General features: G+C 44.3%; 1 protein-coding gene across 4 annotated transcripts; it reads right to left on the bottom strand.

The window, feature by feature from the left end:
- Nucleotides 1–448: 448 nt before the first annotated feature.
- On the bottom strand, nt 449–18,283 carry map2k4b (mitogen-activated protein kinase kinase 4b). 4 transcript variants are annotated; one of them, XM_038974841.1, is made up of 13 exons: nt 18,018–18,283; nt 17,174–17,209; nt 16,521–16,553; nt 13,926–14,037; nt 13,021–13,195; nt 9,427–9,546; nt 5,895–6,014; nt 5,723–5,774; nt 5,481–5,608; nt 4,749–4,826; nt 2,478–2,626; nt 2,240–2,285; nt 449–968 (listed from the first exon to the last, which is right to left on the bottom strand). In XM_038974841.1, the coding sequence occupies exons 1-13, from the start codon at nt 18,133–18,135 to the stop codon at nt 855–857; spliced, it is 1,281 nt and encodes a 426-aa protein (XP_038830769.1). In that variant the 5' UTR covers nt 18,136–18,283; the 3' UTR covers nt 449–854. The 4 variants fall into 4 exon arrangements, with proteins under 4 accessions (XP_038830769.1, XP_038830770.1, XP_038830771.1 ...); XM_038974842.1 differs by lacking the exon at nt 16,521–16,553; XM_038974843.1 differs by lacking the exon at nt 17,174–17,209.
- Nucleotides 18,284–18,487: the final 204 nt, after the last annotated feature.

Below are 18,487 nucleotides of genomic sequence, written 5' to 3'. Positions count from 1 at the left end.
CTGTTTCTCTTTGCTTATTTGAGATGTTCTTGCCATAATATGGACTTGGTCTTTTACCAAATAGGGCTACCTTCTGTATACCCCCCCCCTAACTTGTCACAACACAACTGATTGGCTTAAACACATTAAGAAGGAAACAAATTCCACAAAATAACTTTTAACAAGGCTCACCTGTTAATTAAAATACATTCCAGGTGACTACCTCATGAAGCTGGTTGAGAGAATGCCAAGAGTGTGCAAAGCTGTCATCAAGGTCAAAGGGTGGCTACTTTGAAGAATCTCAAATAAAATACATTTTATTGTTTAACACATTTTTTGGTTACTACATGATTCCATGAATAACATGAATAAGTGTTATTTCATAGTTTTGATGTCTTCCCTATTATTCTACCGTCTTCCCTATTATTCTACCATGTAGAAAATAGTTAAAATAAAGAAAACCCTTGGAATGAGTAGGCGTGTCCAAACTTTTGACTGGTACTATATATATATATACACATACATACACACACACATACTGTATGTATACAGTATATGTACTCTAACCCTTTTCTTCTAGCACAAAAAAAGATGACCGTTGTACATATGTTGAGCCAACTGAATGTCTTCAAGTTTAGCTGTCTGAAGCTGGGAGGATAATCTAGATATTTTAATTGACATTGAACAAGCATGAGTGTGTGTGTATTATCGTATTGCACAGGGCGATACATTTTTTATATGGAATTGTTCTCGTGTTCTTTGGAACACGGAAACAAACAGATGATACTATAGTAACTCTGTATCGGAGGGCTAAGATGTCATGCGGTGTACTGTTTCCCCCCGGCATGTGTGTTGCGGTGTGACGTGTCCCCCCGTCAGTCCAGGTACATGGGTGAGATGGGGGAGGCAGGGATCTGGTCCAGGATGCGACACACGTAGCTGGCCACGTCCACACACCTCTCCTCGTACATCAGGATGAACGGGTGTTTCTGGAGGAGACAAACACATGACCTCAGTCACAAGTTGAATATGGCCACTGAGAAACTACACTGAACAAAAATATTAAAATCGCAAGATGTAAAGTGTTGGTCCCATGTTTCATAAGCTGAAATAAAAGATTCCAGAAAGTTCCATACGCAAAAAAAAAAGAAGATTTATTTTGCATTCAAGCCTCCGTTTTGGATCTATTCCTTTTTTTGACAGTGTGCGGGTCCATTTCTTCCACTATTCTTATTTTGACTCCTACGCACCTTGAACAGACACTTTTCAGTAGTAAGGACCTTAAAAGAGCGCAGACCGCTTCTGATCATTTCTGAAATAAAAGATCGCAGAAATTTTCCATACGCACAAAAAGCTTATTTCTCCCAAATTTTGTGCCCAAATTTGTTTACATCCCTGTTAGTGAGCATTTCTCCTTTGCCAAGACAGGTGTGGCATATCAAGAAGAACCTTATGCTGGGGACAATAAAAGGCCACTAGAATGCGCAGTTTTGTCACACAATACAATGACACATGTCTCAAGTTGAGGGAGCATGCAAATGGCATGCTGACTGCAGGAATATCCACCAGAGCTGTTGCCAGAGAATTGAATGTTGATTTCTCTACCACAAGCCACCTCCAATGTAATTTTAGAGAATTTGGTAGTATGTCCAACTGGCCTCACAACCGCAGACCACGTGTAACCACGCCAGCCCAGGACCTCCACATCTGGCTTCTTTACCTGCTGGATTGTCTGAGACAAGCTACCCGGACATCTGATAAAACTGTGGGTTTGCACAACCGAAAGATTTCTGCACAAACTGTCTCAGGGATGCTTATCTGCGTGCTCGTCGTCCTCACCAGGGTCTTAACCTGACTGCAGTTCGGAGTTGGACAATATTCCACAGGCCACAATCAACAGCCAACAACTCTATGTGAAGGAGATGTGTGATGCTGCATGAGGCAAATGGTGGTCACACCAGTTACTTACTGGTTTTCTGATCCACACCCCTACTTTTATTTTTAAAGGTATCTGTGACAAACAGATACATATCTGTATTCCCAGTCATGTGAAATCCATAGATTAGGGCCTAATGACTTTAAAATGTACTGATTTCCTTATATGAACTAACTCAGTAAAATCTTTGACATTAGTGCATGTTGCGTTGATATTTTTGTTCAGTATAGCTCAAGCTTTACAGTTGCCCACATAGCAGACAATACACAGTGAAATCCACAGGCATATAACATCCCAAGTCCTACCATAGAAAGACAAACTTACCAGGAGCTCCTTGTACTTTGGCCGTTTTGACTCATCCTTTGTAAGGCTGTAGAAAAATGGGGGGGGAAGAAGCAATTATCAATACAACAAACAGCAATATACTGCTGTTGGATAAACAGCACTGTTGCCTTTTCACCATTCTACCAGTAGAGGGCATAAATGAAAACGCCTCTAGGTGACAGTCATTGTGCAATAGCATATCCACTGGTAGATTGCTTTCACCAGAGGTGATACTCACCATAAGTTGACAAAGTTGATGAACTTGGGGGAGAACTGCCTGTCTTCAGAGTTGCAGAGCTGGGGCGGCTCGCCCTTCACCACCTGGGTCAGCTGATCAAACACACTATTCCACTTGGGGTAGGGGAACCTGCCGGTGGCCAGCTCATACTGAAGACACACACAGAGACGGGCATTAGACAAAGAAAAATGTTATTACTCATTGGCTACCACCACCACCACCAAGGGTTTAGAATTAGTTAAAAAATGCACTATGCAGAAATAGCTATGCAATTTCCTTGTTACAAAAATTCTAACAGTTTCCGTTTATGTGACAAAAACAAGCTAGTGTAGAGAATCATTGTACCACCTAAACAGCTGTGAGATATCTATTCCCTAATCGTAGCTGATGTACAAAACTGAAAGTAAAAGACACAAAAACGAAACTCAAGAACGGGAAGCATCAAAATAGTGAACATAGAACAGATCTACTGCTTCTCAGACTTGCTTTCAATGGGAATGAAAGATCTATAACTCACATTTCTATGTGAATTTGGTCAGGTCACCCAAAAAGTTACTTATTGCAGCTTTAATAGATTGTTATCAATAAAACTCAACAGTGCAGCTAGGCTATAACATATGTTTGGCAATATAGTAAAGCCATTTTTCTCTTGTCCCATTGGTCAGCATCAAATCAATGTACACTGCTCAAAAAAATAAAGGGAACACTTAAACAACACAATGTAACTCCAAGTCAATCACACTTCTGTGAAATCAAACTGTCCACTTAGGAAGCAACACTGATTGACAATAAATTTCACATGCTGTTGTGCAAATGGAATAGACAAAAGGTGGAAATTATAGGCAATTAGCAAGACACCCCCAATAAAGGAGTGGTTCTGCAGGTGGTGACCACAGACCACTTCTCAGTTCCTATGCTTCCTGGCTGATGTTTTGGTCACTTTTGAATGCTGGCGGTGCTTTCACTCTAGTGGTAGCATGAGACGGAGTCTACAACCCACACAAGTGGCTCAGGTAGTGCAGCTCATCCAGGATGGCACATCAATGCGAGCTGTGGCAAGAAGGTTTGCTGTGTCTGTCAGCGTAGTATCCAGAGCATGGAGGCGCCAGCTACCAGGAGACATGCCAGTACATCAGGAGACGTGGAGGAGGCCGTAGGAGGGCAACAACCCAGCAGCAGGACCGCTACCTCCGCCTTTGTGCAAGGAGGAGCACTGCCAGAGCCCTGCAAAATGACCTCCAGCGGGCCACAAATGTGCATGTGTCAGCATATGGTCTCACAAGGGGTCTGAGGATCTCATCTCGGTACCTAATGGCAGTCAGGCTACCTCTGGCGAGCACATGGAGGGCTGTGCGGCCCCCCAAAGAAATGCCACCCCACACCATGACTGACCCACCGCCAAACCGGTCATGCTGGAGGATGTTGCAGGCAGCAGAACGTTCTCCACGGCGTCTCCAGACTCTGTCACGTCTGTCACATGTGCTCAGTGAACCTGCTTTCATCTGTGAAGAGCACAGGGCGCCAGTGGTGAATTTGCCAATCTTGGTGTTCTCTGGCAAATGCCAAACGTCCTGCACGGTGTTGGGCTGTAAGCACAACCCCCACCTGTGGACGTCGGGCCCTCATACCACCCTCATGGAGTCTGTTTCTGACCGTTTGAGCAGACACATGCACATTTGTGGCCTGCTGGAGGTCATTTTGCAGGGCTCTGGCAGTGCTCCTCCTTGCACAAAGGCGGAGGTAGCGGTCCTGCTGCTGGGTTGTTGCCCTCCTACGGCCTCCTCCACGTCTCCTGATGTACTGGCATGTCTCCTGGTAGCGCCTCCATGCTCTGGACACTACGCTGACAGACACAGCAAACCTTCTTGCCACAGCTCGCATTGATGTGCCATCCTGGATGAGCTGCACTACCTGAGCCACTTGTGTGGGTTGTAGACTCCGTCTCATGCTACCACTAGAGTGAAAGCACCGCCAGCATTCAAAAGTGACCAAAACATCAGCCAGGAAGCATAGGAACTGAGAAGTGGTCTGTGGTCACCACCTGCAGAACCACTCCTTTATTGGGGGTGTCTTGCTAATTGCCTATAATTTCCACCTTTTGTCTATTCCATTTGCACAACAGCATGTGAAATTTATTGTCAATCAGTGTTGCTTCCTAAGTGGACAGTTTGATTTCACAGAAGTGTGATTGACTTGGAGTTACATTGTGTTGTTTAAGTGTTCCCTTTATTTTTTTGAGCAGTGTATGAATCATCTGAATGAGATAATTACCAGGGTTATCCCCAAACTCCACACGTCTGATCGGACGTCGTAGCCTTGTCTGGAAGCACTGGGGTCTATCCTCTCCGGCTGGAGGCCAAAAACACAACTCAACCAACATTACACTTATATACGATATACTGGACAATCCAGGAATCCTAGCTAACATTGTAGTGAGATTTGCACAAAAATTCAAGTTACCCATGCGTCTAACTACTTAGTATTTGTTCCAACAATATAAAGAAAGCAGTGCCCGTTGTCATGTAAAAATCTTGCCAGCGTGAAATAGTTCCCAATCATTCTGATTGTGTTGTGATTGTAACGTCATGTTGTAAAATTTCTCCCAGCGGGAAAATGTTCCCAGTTCAATAATTGCACGTGCGTCTCTTTATGTGGATGGCTGAGCTTGTGCGGATGTTTCTCTCACACCCTCCCGTAGCGCCAAAGTCTTTGTAATTGCAAAAATGATTGGTCAGTGTCAATACTCCTGGCAACCATTGATTGGCAGATGTGTTAAGCAAATATGCGTGCCCACAGAACAGTTTTGAGGTCGAGAAAGGGTGTGAGAAACATGTTGCTCAGCCATCCACATAAAGAGCTGCGGGTGCAATTATTGAACAGGGAACATTTCACACTGGGAGAAGTCTTACAGCATGACGTTACAATCACAACACAATCAGAACGATTGGGAACCATTTCACACTGGAATGATTTTTACATGACTCCCGTCTCAACCAGACTTACAGCCATGTAGGGTCTGCAGCCTGCGTCTCTGGTCTTGGCTATTGAGTCCACCAGCTGACCGCTGATGCCAAAGTCACACAACTTGATGTTGCCATTACGATCCATGAGAATGTTGGAAGGTTTGATGTCTGGGAGAGCACACAAACAAAGGTTTTAGAGTTCATGCACCAAACATAGCGGTGAGAATAATTTGTACACATATGGCCAAACTGCAAAAGATGTATCTGACAACCAAGACTTACCTCTGTGAATTATTTTCAAGTTTTCTTTTAAGTGGTTCAGTGCTTTAACGGTCTGTAAAAAGAAATGTAAACATTTTGTTACAATCTACTGTATCTGTGACCAACAACTGCATTCATATAAATATGTTATAAACAGATTATATTTCACAGTAAATAAAAAAATGTAACTCACTGCTAATGTGATTTTGCCTAATATTTCCTCTGGAATGACGTCATCTAACGAACAATATACATATTTGTAGAATTTGTCGAATGAGGTAGACATTAGTTCCATACATATCCAACAGTCGCCCTAAAAAGAAAGAGATTTCATTATTGACCACAAGTCAACAAATATAATTGAAACAAAACAATGTTTCCAGTCCCGACCCAACATTTGATAATTACTTCTGCCCCAGAACAGAACCTCTCTAATTAGATATTCTAACTGCTCTTATAAATATTCTTCAGGATCGGTGTCCCGTCCACGAGACGGTTGAGCTAACGTAGGCTAATGCGATTAGCATGAGGTTGTAAGTAACAAGAACATTTCCCAGGACATAGACATATCTGATATTGGCAGAAAGCTTAAATTCTTGTTAATCAAACTGCACTGTCCAATTTACAGTAGCTATTACAGTGAAATAATACCATGCTATTGTTTGATGAGCGTGCACAATTTTGAACATGAAACGTTATTAATAAACAAATTAGGCACATTTGGGCAGTCTTGATATAACATTTTGAACAGAAATGCAATGGTTTATTGGATCAGTCTAAAACGTTGCACATTCACTGCTGCCATCTGGTGTCCAAAATCTAAATTGCAACTGGGCTGGAATAATATATTATGGCCTCGCTCTTGCATTTCAAAGATGATGGTACAAAAAAAATATACAAAATAATGTTTTTTTTCTTCTTTGTATTATCTTTTACCAGATCTATTGTGTTATATTCTCCTACATTCCTTTCACAATTCCACAAACTTCAAAGTGTTTCCTTTCAAATGGTACCAAGAATATGCATATCCTTGCTTCAGGGCCTGAGCTACAGGCAGTTAGAGTTGGATACATCATTTTAGGCGAAAATTTGAAAAAAGGGGCGGATCCTTAAGAGCTCCGTACAACTGTACGATAGAGACAGTCACTACTCCTAATACAGTGCATTCAAAAAGTATTCAGGCCCCTTGACTTTTTACACATTTTGTTACGTTACAGCCTCATTCTAAAATGGATGAAATAGTTCCCCCCCCCCCTCATTAATCTACACAATACTTCATAATGACAAAGCTAAAACAGGTTTTTTGAATTTTTTTGCAAATGTATTGAAAATAAAAAACTGAAACATCACATTTACATAAGTATTCAGACCCTTCACTCAGTATTTTGTTGAAGCACCTTTGGCAGCGATTACAGCCGTGAGTCATCTTGGGTATGACGCTACACACTTAGCACATCTGTATTTGGTGAGTTTCTCCCATTCTTCTCTGCAGATCCTCTCAAGCTCTGTCAGGTTGGATGAGGAGCATCGCCTGACACCTATGTTCGATCAGGTTCAAGTCCGGGCTCTGGCTGGGCCACTCAAGGACATTCAGAGACTTGTCCCAAAGCCACTCCTGTGTTGTCTTGGCTGTGTGCCTAAGGTCATTGTTCTGTTGGAAGGTGAACCTTGGCCCCAGTCTGAGGTCCTGAGTGCTCTGGACCAGGTTTTCATCAAGGTTCTCTCTGTACTTTGCTCTGTTCATCTTTCCCTCAATCCTGACTAGTCTCCCAGTCCCTGAAAAACATCCCCACAGCATGATGCTGCCACCACCATGCTTCACCGTAGGGATGGTGCCAGGTTTCCTCCAGACGTGACAATTGGCATTCAGGCCAAAGAGTTCAATCTTGGTTTCATCAGACCAGATAATCTAGTTTCTCATGGTCAGAGTCCTTTAGGTGCCTTTTGGCAAACTCCAAGCGGGCTGTCATGTGTCTTTTACTGAGGAGTGGCTTCTGTCTGGCCACTCTACCATAAAGGCCTGATTGGTGGAGTGCTGCAGAGATGGTTGTCCTTCTGGAAGGTTCTCCCATCTCCACACAGGAACTCTGGAGCTCTGTGAGAGTGACCATTGGGTTCTTAGGTCACCTCCCTGACCAAGGCCCTTCTCCCCCGATTGCTCAGTTTGGCCAGGTGGCCAGCTCTAGGAAGAGTCTTGGTGGTTCCAAACTTCTTCCATTTAAGAATGACGGAGGCCACTGTGTTTTTGGGGAACTTTTTTGGTACCCTTCCCCAGATCTGTGCCTGGACACAATCCTGTCTCAGAGCTCTACAGACAATTCCTTCGACTTCATGGTTTGGTTTTTGCTCTGACATGGACTGTCAACTGTGAGACCTTATATAAACAGGTGTGTGCCTTTCCAAATCACGTCCAATCAATTGAATTTACCACAGGTGGACTCCAATCAAGTTGTAGAGACAGCTCAAGGATGATCAATGGAAACAGGATGTACCTGAGCTCAATTTGAAGTCTCAGAGCAAAGGGTCTGAATACTTATGTAAATAAGGTATCCGTTTTTTATTTTAAATTTGCAAAAATGTCAAAATCTGTTTTCGCTTTGTCATTATGGGGTATTGTCTGTAGATTGATGAGGGAATAAAACAAATAAAAAATTAAGAATAAGGCTGTAACAGGGCCTCCCGAGTGGCACAGCGGTTCGATCCCGTGCTGTATCACAACCGCGCTCTAGAGACTCCTTGTAGCGTGTCCTTGTGTGGCTGGCTTCCAGGTTAAGAGGGCGGGTGTTAAAAAGCGCGGTTTGGCGGGTCATGTTTCAGAGGACGCATGAGTCGACCTTCGCCTCCCGAGCCCGTTGGGGAGTACCAGTGATGAGACTAGACAGAAAATGGGAAGAAAAAGGGGGTAAAATACATTTTTTTAAAAGGCTATAACGTAACAAAATGTGGAAAAAGGGGTCTGAATACTTTCCGAATGCACCGTATATAATATAACGGAAGAGAGTTCCGTAAAACTGGGCAATATAGAGGCAGTCACTACCGAGTGCTGAAGCGTGTAGCGAGTAAAACTTGTCCTCGGTTGCAACGCTCACTACCGAGTTCCAAACTGCCTCTGGAAGCAATGTCAGAACAAGAACTGTTCGTCGGGAGCTTCATGAAATGGGTTTCCATTCCGAACAGCCATCCAAATTCTAAGATCATGCGCAATGCCAAGCGTCGGCTGGAGTGGTTGGACTCCGCCATTGGACTCTGGAGCAGTGGAAAGGCGTTCTCTGGAGTGATGAATGACACTTCACCATCTGGCAGTCCGACGAATCTGGGTTTGGCATAAGCCAGGAGGATGCTACCTGCCCCAATGCATAGTGCCAAGTGTAAAGTTTGGTGGGAGGAATAATGGTCTGGTGCTGATTTCCATGGTTCGGGCTACCCCCCTTAGTTCTAGTGAAGGGAAATCTTAATGCTACAGCATACAGTGATATTCTAGACAATTCTGTGCTTCCAACTTTGGCAACAGTTTGGGGAAGGCCTTTTCCTGTTTTAGCATGACAATGCCCCCATGCACAAAGTGAGGTCTATACAGAAATGGTTTGTCGAGATCGGTGTGGAAGAACTTGACTGGCCTGCACAGAGCCCTGACCTCAACATCTAGTGGAAAGCCTTCCCAGAAGAGTGGAGGCTATGATAACAGCAAAGTGTCCACATACTTTTGTATAATATAACAGTCTCACCTCTCTGAAGAGAGCTCCGTAAAACTGGACGATATAGAGACAGTCACTACTCCTCATCACCACGTCTAGATCCATCAGCAGCTGCTTCTGTTCCTTCTCATCCACCGTGGAGCGGATCCTCTGAGGGGGACAGTGACAACAACCAAACATGTTCAGCAGAAATAGGGGAAACTATCAACAGCTTAGAGGTCAGTTCATAGGACGTACTAGTCATCACCTGATAAAGACCATTATGGTCAAAACATTGTTGTATTACTAGGTCTAACATAGAATGGTTCCGGAGGAGATGGCTGCCGTTTTATGGGCTCCTAACCAATTGTGCCATTGTGTGTGTTTTTTATTTTGTACATAATGTTTCTGCCACCGTCTCTTATGACCGAAAAGAGCTTCTGGATATCAGGACACCGATTACTCACCTCGTAATGGACGAAGATTTTCTCTTTAGCGCGTCGGACGCGATTTACTTCAGACACCCGACAAGGCACAAATCCCCGTCATTCGCATGAGAAAGAGACAGAGATAACGAGGACGTAGGTCGGGGTGACTTGTAAGGATCCGACGGTGAGGTGGTAATCTACTTGTACCATCCGTACAATTAGCCAACGTACAATCATTAGATAACAAAATAGACGAGCTACGACCACGAATATCCGACTAACGGGACATTAAAAACTGTAATATCTTATGTTGTTTCACCGAGTCGTGGCTGAACGACGACATGAATAACATACAGCTGGCGGGGTTAGCGCTGCATCGCCAAGATAGAACAGCTGCCTCCGGTAAGACAGGGGTGGCGGTCTGTGTATATTTGTAAACAACAGCTGGTGCACAAAGTCTAATATTAAGGAAGTCTCGCCTGAGGTAGAGTATCTGAGTAGAGTAAGCTGTAGACCACACTATTTACCAAGAGAGTTTTCATCTATATTTTTCGTAGCTGCCTATTTACCACCACAAACCGATGCCGGCACTCAATGAGCTGTGGCCGGGGACTTTAATGCAGAGAAATGTAATTGTGCAACCAGAGGAAAAAAACTCTAGACCACATTTACTCCACACACAGAGACACGTACAAAGCTCTCCCTCGCCCTGCATTTGGCAAATCTGAACATAATTCTATCCTCCTTATTCCCGCTTACAAGCAAAAACTAAAGCAGGAAGCGCCAGTGACTCAGTCAATAAAGAAGTGGTCAGATGACTCAGATGCTAAGCTACAGGACTGTTTTGCTAGCACAGACTGCAATATGTTCCGGGATTCTTCCGATGGAATTGAGGAGTACACCACATCAGTCACTGGTTTTACCAATAAGTGCATCGACGACGTCGTCTCCACATTGACTGTACATACATACCCCAACCAGAAGGCATGGATTAAAGGCAACATCTGCACTGAGCTAAAAGGTAGAGCTGCCGCTTTCAAGGAGCGGGACTCTAACCCGGACACTTATAAGAAATCCCGCTATGCCCTCCGACAGATCATCAAACAGGTAAAGCGTCAATACATGACTAAGATTGAATCGTACTACACCGGCTCTGACGCTCGTCAGATGTGGCAGGGCTTGCAAACGATTACAGACTACAAAAGGAAGCACAGCCGCGATCTGCCCAGTGGCAAGCCTACCAGATGAGCTAAATTGCTTCTATGCTCGCATCGAGGCACGCAACACTGAAGCATTCATGAGAGCATCAGCTGTTCCGGACGACTGTGTGATCACGCTCTCCGAAGCCAACATTCACAAGGTCGCAGGGATAGACGGATTACCAGGACGTGTACTCTGAGCATTCGCTGACCAACTGGCAAGTATCTTCACTGACATTTTCAACCTCTCTAATACCAACATGTTTCAAGCAGACCACCATAGTGCCTGTGCTCAATATGACTAAGGTAACCTGCCTAAATGACTACAGACCCGTAGCACTCACGTCTATAGCCATGAAGTGCTTTGAAAGGCTGGTCACGGCTCACAATACCATTATCCCAGAAACCCTAGACCCACTACAATTTGCATACTGCCCCAACAGATCCACAGATGATGCAATCTCTATTGCACTCCACACAGCCCTTTCACACCTGAACAAAAGGAACACCTACGTGAGAATGATATTCATTGACTACAGCTCAGCATTGAACACCATAGTGCCCTCAAAGCTAATCACTAAGCTAAAGACCCTGGGACTAAACACCTCCCTCTGCAACTGGATCCTGGACTTCCTGACGGGACACCCCCAGGTGGTAAGGGTAGGTAACAACATCTGGCACGCTGATCCTCAACACAGGTGCTACTCAGAGGTGCGTGCTCAGTCCCCTCCTGTACTCCCTGTTCACCCATGACTGCATGGCCAGGCACAACTACAACACCATCATTAAGTTTGCCGACGACACAACAGTGGTAGGCCTGATCACCGCTAGCGTTGAGACAGCCTATAGGGAGGAGGTTAGAGACCTGACCGTGTGGTGCCAGGACAACAACCTCTCCCTCAATGTGATCAAGACAAAGGAGATGATTGTGGACTACAGGAAAAGGAGGAGAGCACACCCCCATTCTCATTGACGGGGCTGTAGTGGAGCAGTTTGAGAGCCTCAAGTACCTTGGTATCAACATCACCAACAAACTATCATGGTCCAAACACACCAAGACAGTTGTGAAGAGGGCACGACAAAGCCTTATCCCCCTCAGGAGACTGAAAAGATTTGGCATGGGTCCTGAGATCCTCAAAAAGTTCTACAGCTGCAGCATCGAGAGCTTCCTGACTGGTTGCATCACTGCAACCATCATGGCAAATGCTCTGCCTCCGACCGCAAGGCACTACAGAGGGTAGTGCGAACAGCCCAGTACATCACTGGGGCCAAGCTTCCTGCCATCCAGGACCTCTGTAACAGGCGGTGTCAGAGGAAGGCCCTAAAAATTGTCAAATACTCCAGCCACCCTAGTCATAGACTGATCTCTCTGCTACCGCATGGCAAGCGGTACCGGAGCGCAAAGTCTAGGTCCAAAAGGTTTCTTAACAGCTTCTAACCCCAAGCCATAAGACTCCTGAACAGCTAATCAAATGGCTACCCAGACTATTTGCATTGCTCCCCCCCGCCCCCTCTATTACGCTGCTGCTACTCTCTGTTTATTATCTATGCATAGTCACCTTACCTCTACCTACATGTACATATTACCTCAGCTAACCGGTGCCCCCGCACATTGACTCTGTACCGGTACCCCCTATATATAGCCTCGCTACTGTTATTTTACTGCTGCTCTTTGAAATGTTATTTTTTTACTTAACACTTATTTTTCTTAAAACTGCATTACTGGTAAAGGGCTTGTATATAAGCATTTCACTAACGTCTACACCTGTTGTATTCGGCGCGCATGTGACAAATAAAATTTGATTTGACCAAGAATCAAGACAATATTTTATAAGCTTTCCTATTCATTATGCATCCTCCTTGAGATGCGCACATCTACACCAAACTGTCACACACACATCCATGATTTATTTACATGACAGAGCAATTTACGAGGTGGGTAGACTACAGTATATCAATGTTAGTATTCAGCCTGTAATGGCTCAGTCAGTGAGGATGAGAGCAGCTGGTGTGGTCACCTTGACGGCCATGATCTGTCCGCTGGGTTTGTGCTGCATCTTGTTGACGGAGCCGTATGCCCCACGGCCGATCTCCCCCAGGTCCCTCAGGTCCTCGGCCGTGAAGTCACAGGCATTCTCTGTAGAAATCTTCAGCTTCCCCGACGACTCGATACTGTGTGTCCTCATACGCTCTCTTTAGGGGAGGGAGAAGAGAGAGGGAGGAAGGAAGAGGAGAATAAAAAGAGGGAAAAATGTGGGGAAGGACAAAGATGGGGTAAAACAGAGGGAGGAGGGGTAAAATAGGAATCGAGACAGAAGAGAGAGAGACGAAGAGGAGTGTGTTTGGGGCAGAGAGGGGAGAATACATTATACATACATGAGGAAGTGATAAATAATGTATCAAGTCCCTGAGCTGCTAATCTTATTTGGAGACATTTAGAGGATGCCTCCACCTCGCTCCTATTGCATTCAAGCATCACGTTTTGGCACAAGTACAGTGAAATGCTTCACTTGCAAGCCCTACCCAACAGTGCAGTATTCAATATCCAAAAAGTATAACAATTTTTTTTTTTAAACACGAGAAATAAGATATTACTATTACTAATAAGATGCTGACTCATCCTACACAGACATTTAACTGTATTCTCAGGGCTGAGAATAAGAGTGCTTTAAACCCTGTTTATACCTGCACACAAACAGTACCCTACAGTGTGTATGAAGATGATATTTCCCTACAACAATAAAGCCTACATAATCACCAAACAGAAATACATAGCCTGTTATAGAACTAAACTTACAGAAAGTTATAAACTAGGCCCAGGACTATCAGGGCTCAAAAACCCTTTCGTAACACCCCTCTTACTGACCATTAGATTAGCACTAGGATATGGGTGTGTTTTCAACCCGGTCTGCACAGTACTTACATGTGTGGGTTCTGGAAGGAGGGGGCAGTTGAAGGTGAGGGATTGAGGGGCAACCTGGTAGCTGGCTTCACTGGAGGGTTGGCGAAGTTCAGCTTCAGGGCTTTACGTTTACCTGGCAGAGAGACAGGAGGAAACAGACATGTTCGTACACAACACATGCTGGTTAGGGCGAGGGAAAAGGGTGAGCAGGTAATGATACGCTGGTAGATGGGACACGGAATAAAAATGATATGGGGTTGTAAGAGAACAGGATGAATGAACATGGAATAAATAGATTTAAAAATGATGGGATCAGTTAGAACTCGTTCAATACAACTAGTAAGTAAACCCCACTAATTCATGCTAACCAGGAGAAGTCCCTGAGTAAGTTTAGTTTCAGTGTAAATTGAGTGAGAAATTCAGCAAATGAAAGTATCAGTAATGTTTCAGGAGACTGGAAAATAACACACTGCATGGCCAAAAGCATGTGGACACCCCTTCAAATTAGTGGATTCTGTTATTTCAACCACACCTGTTGCTGACAGGTGTATAAAATAGAGCAAACCGCCATGCAATCTCCACAGACAAACATTGGCAGTAGAATGGCACATACTGAGGAGCTCAGTAACTTTCAACGTGGCAGTCATAGGATGCCCCTTTCCAACAAGTCAGTTCGTCAAATGTCTGCCCTGCTAGAGCTGCCCCGTTCAACAGTAAGTGCTGTTATTGTGAAGTGGAAACGTCTAGGAGCAACAACGGCTCAGCCGCGAAGTGGTAGGCCACACAAGCTCACAGGACGGGACCGCGGAGTGCTGACATGCGTAGCACGTAAAACTCGTCTGTCCTTGGTTTCAACACTCACTAACGAGTTCCAAACTGCCTCTGGAAGCAACGTCAGCACAATAACTGTTCATCTGGAGCTTCAGGAAATGTGTTCTCATGGCCGAGCAGCAGCACACAAGCTTAAGATCACCATGCGCAATGCCAAGCATCGGTTGGAGTGGTGTAAAGCTCGCCGCCATTGGACTGGAGCAGTGGAAACGCCTCCTCGAGTGATGAATCATGCTTCACCATCTGGCAGTACGATGGACTAATCTGGGTTTGACGGATGCCAGAAGAACACTACCTGCCCGAATGCATATTGCCAACTGTAAAGTTTGGTGGAGAAGGAATTATGGTATGGGGCTATTTTTCATTGTTCGGGGTAGGCACCTTAGGTCCAGTGAAGAGAAATCTTAACGCTACAACATATAATGACATTCTAGATGATTCTGTGCTTCCAACTTTGTGGAAACAGTTTGGGGGAAGGCCCTTTCCTGTTTCAGCATGACAATGACCCTGTGCACAAAGTGAGGTCCATACAGAAATGGTTTGTCGAGATCGGTGTGGAAGAACTTGACTGGCCTGCACAGAGCCCTGACCTCAACCCCCATCCAACACCTTTGGGATGAACTGGAGCGCCGACTGCAAACCAACATCAGTGCCCGACCTTACTAATGCTCGTGGCTGATTAGAAGCAAGTCTCTGCAGCAATGTTCCAACATCTAGTGGAAAGCTTTCCCAGAAGAGTGGAGGCATGTTATAGCAGTAAAAGGGTGACCAACTCCATATTAATGCCCATGATTTTGGAATGAGATGTTCGACGAGCAGGTGTCCACATACTTTTGGTGTAATTATAGTGTCATTGCCACATGCTCAGAGAGACAGCCTCCCCATACCTTTCAGGCTTGGGTTTGCCGGATATTGACAGAACACAAGCACGATGCATTATAAACACAAGCAAAGTGCCCACAAATGCAGGGGCTCCCACTTGCCAAGAAATGCAGACAACACCCCAGTGTCATTACTGAATTACCACTACAAAATTAACCCAACATGAATTGATTGCATTGCAAACCAGCATGCACTGGGAATCCATTTAAGACATTTCCATAGTTTGTTTAAATTGTGCAGTAGCTACAGTAATAGACTTGTCAAAGAGGAAACCCACCAGCACCCTCAAAACATGATATGATGTCCAAACGAGACAGCAAGATATAATCTATCCCATACTAACATAGTCCGTATCTGTTAACTCTTTGAGTGCTAAATGTTTCTATCATGGTCTTTTATCAGCCTATACATAACAGAAAAAAAACTGTTAGGTACTCAACTATATGATAATGTTGAAGATGAGATGGGAGCGTGGGGTCTTCTTTGACATACAGAGTATAGTGACCTACAGGCCCAAATCAGAGGTGCAGTACTAGTGGTCCCATGAACCATTATGCCCAGGTGCAAATGAATCCTCACCCAAACAAAACGCTCCACCGTGGATTAGATTAGTCAACAGAGAACAGTAGACAGACTGCCCCACTACCAGAGAACCACACAGGCTGCATCTCAATAGTCTAGAGTGGCTTCCTCTCCTTGTCTCCTCTCCCACCTACCTTGTATCCTATCCTTCACTGCTCTGACAACACATCCTAGGTGAAAGAGATTTGGTTGATGCCCAACAAATATTTACTGTCAACTGTCCAGTCAGTGCAGATGGAGGAAAGGAGACACTTCAGACTATTGGATGCACCCACAGAGAGAGAGAGGGTTGTTGTGCTATGAGAGAGTGCTAATGCTTACTTTGGGGCACTCCAGACAGGCTTATCTGAAACCCTAAGGTAAAGAAAAGACATTTTACTACATTTTGGCTTTGCGCTCTTTTACTGTAAAACATGGGAGTGTTTTCCAATAGGTTTCTGGTTAATCTGGTTATCCCTGTGATTATGAATTTAGCCTGTTAAATTTAGCAACAGTTGCTGTTCCGCAACAGTGCAATATAGGCGCAACATGTAGTTGAAGATGAATACATTGATTCTGTGTGATTTACAGGTGGATAGATAGTGAGTTAACAACAGGAAGATCTATGTCATCTGGATGGAAGTCGTCAATCTACCATGACTGCGCAACCCTAGCTTTCAATGGCAAGTGAGAGCTGGTCGTGTTATTTGTGTATTTATGCTACCCTACAAATATTTGGCCGTCTAAGATATTGAGCCTCATATTAGGCTACAACAATTCGTTTATTTCAGGAGCTATGGAATGGTGGGAAATCTCTAACCTAGAACCCATACCAGTGAATGAAAACATACAGAATGGGGAACTCAATGAGGAAATCAAAAGGGAAATGGGGACTGAAACAATGGTAAATCATATTCCACTAAGATGAACAGAATATCGCATCAACAACAACCTAGTAATATTCTACTGAAATCCTATTAAAAAATCTATAGTACCTGTTTCGTTTTGACACCTCCAGCACGTGTTGATTTCTGAAATGTTTAACATAAAGCAGAAAATTTGCGACAGACATCTACAATTACATTTGTCAAAGTAGGCCTAGATTAATAGCACTAAAACACTGATCACAGATTGCAACATTACACAACAGTGGCACGAGGGGGTGTGGTATATGGCCAATATACCACGGCTAATGGCTGTTCTTATGCACAATTTAGCACCAAGTGCCTGGATATACCACAGATATACCAAGGCTGTCAGCCAATCAGCGTACAGGTCTCAAATCACCCAGTTTATAATTAACAATATAGCACTGACATGTCAATGCCAATTATGTCTCAATATTTCCAAGGTAAAATATACATAGAAACACAAAATAATTAAATGTGTTATCATCTACATGTAAAATTAATTTGCTAACAAAACAGTAGTACATAGCCTACCTATATACATTTGGTGAAAGGGAAAACATAAATTTCTCAATCTGGTACTAGGCCCTGTCTTTAGTGGTGGATGCAGCAACTAACTCGACTAAAATCGATTGATGGAAACTCAAATGCAGTGAAACGTCCGTAACTAACGTTACAATGTAACAATTTCCAGATGGCGCGATCACGTTTCAGTGGTTGTAACATTGTTACAGTACACCGCGCAGAAAATTACAAGTTGCAACAAATGGCCGAGGCGCTACATTTAGCAGCATATAGCTAGCTAGCTGCATCTCTTCTATGTAGCTTAGCCTCTCGGGGCAATGGTAACTAGGCTAGCCAAGTCATGTTTTTCAGCAGCTAAATAACTCTGATCAAGTTGAAAATCGACATTTAGGGCATCTGCTCTTACCTTGCATGTTGCTGACGGTGGTCATGTGTTGTGTTTGCGGGTGATGGTGGTGAGAGGTGGATCCTGCGATGTTGCTGTTGGAGGTTGTTGAGTTGCTGTTGGAACTGGGAGACGCCATTGTTGTGTTCGATTCCAGCAGCGCTCAGGCTGCAATGCAGGCAGAGTCAACTTCGCCCTCTCTCGCTCCACACGGGACACTGCGCCAGCCGAGCGAACGCAGCACAGCATACGACGGCCACGTCTATGGATGTGCTATGGCACCCGATTCTGCACCATGGACACTCCTGAGTCACGGAAGACAGTGCGTAACAGTTAGCCTACGCCAGATGGGGCGGGGGTTTCCATTGGGCTGGTATAATTGAACGCCCAGCTTCAGCACTGCAAATACTATATATATACACTTTTTTTTATTTAACCAGGCAAGTCAGTTAAGAACAAATTATTTTTTACAAGATGACCGGCTGTGATGC

Source organism: Salvelinus namaycush, chromosome 35 (genome assembly GCF_016432855.1).
Source record: "Salvelinus namaycush isolate Seneca chromosome 35, SaNama_1.0, whole genome shotgun sequence".
In the NCBI taxonomy this organism is placed as follows: domain Eukaryota; kingdom Metazoa; phylum Chordata; class Actinopteri; order Salmoniformes; family Salmonidae; genus Salvelinus; species Salvelinus namaycush.
The sequence above is the reverse complement of the archived record's forward strand: the minus strand, read 5'-3'. Positions and strand labels throughout refer to the sequence as shown.

Bases quoted from the DNA above. Each gene is read 5' to 3' on its own strand.
- map2k4b (XM_038974841.1), bottom strand. From the start codon at position 18,135: ATGGCGTCTCCCAGTTCCAACAGCAACTCAACAACCTCCAACAGCAAC. The intron at 13,196-13,925 runs GTAAGTACTGTG...CCTCCCCTAAAG, and splicing joins TCCTTCCAGAACCCACACAT to AGAGCGTATGAGGACACACA. The intron at 5,775-5,894 runs GTGAGTTACATT...TTCTTTTTACAG, and splicing joins TAGGCAAAATCACATTAGCA to ACCGTTAAAGCACTGAACCA.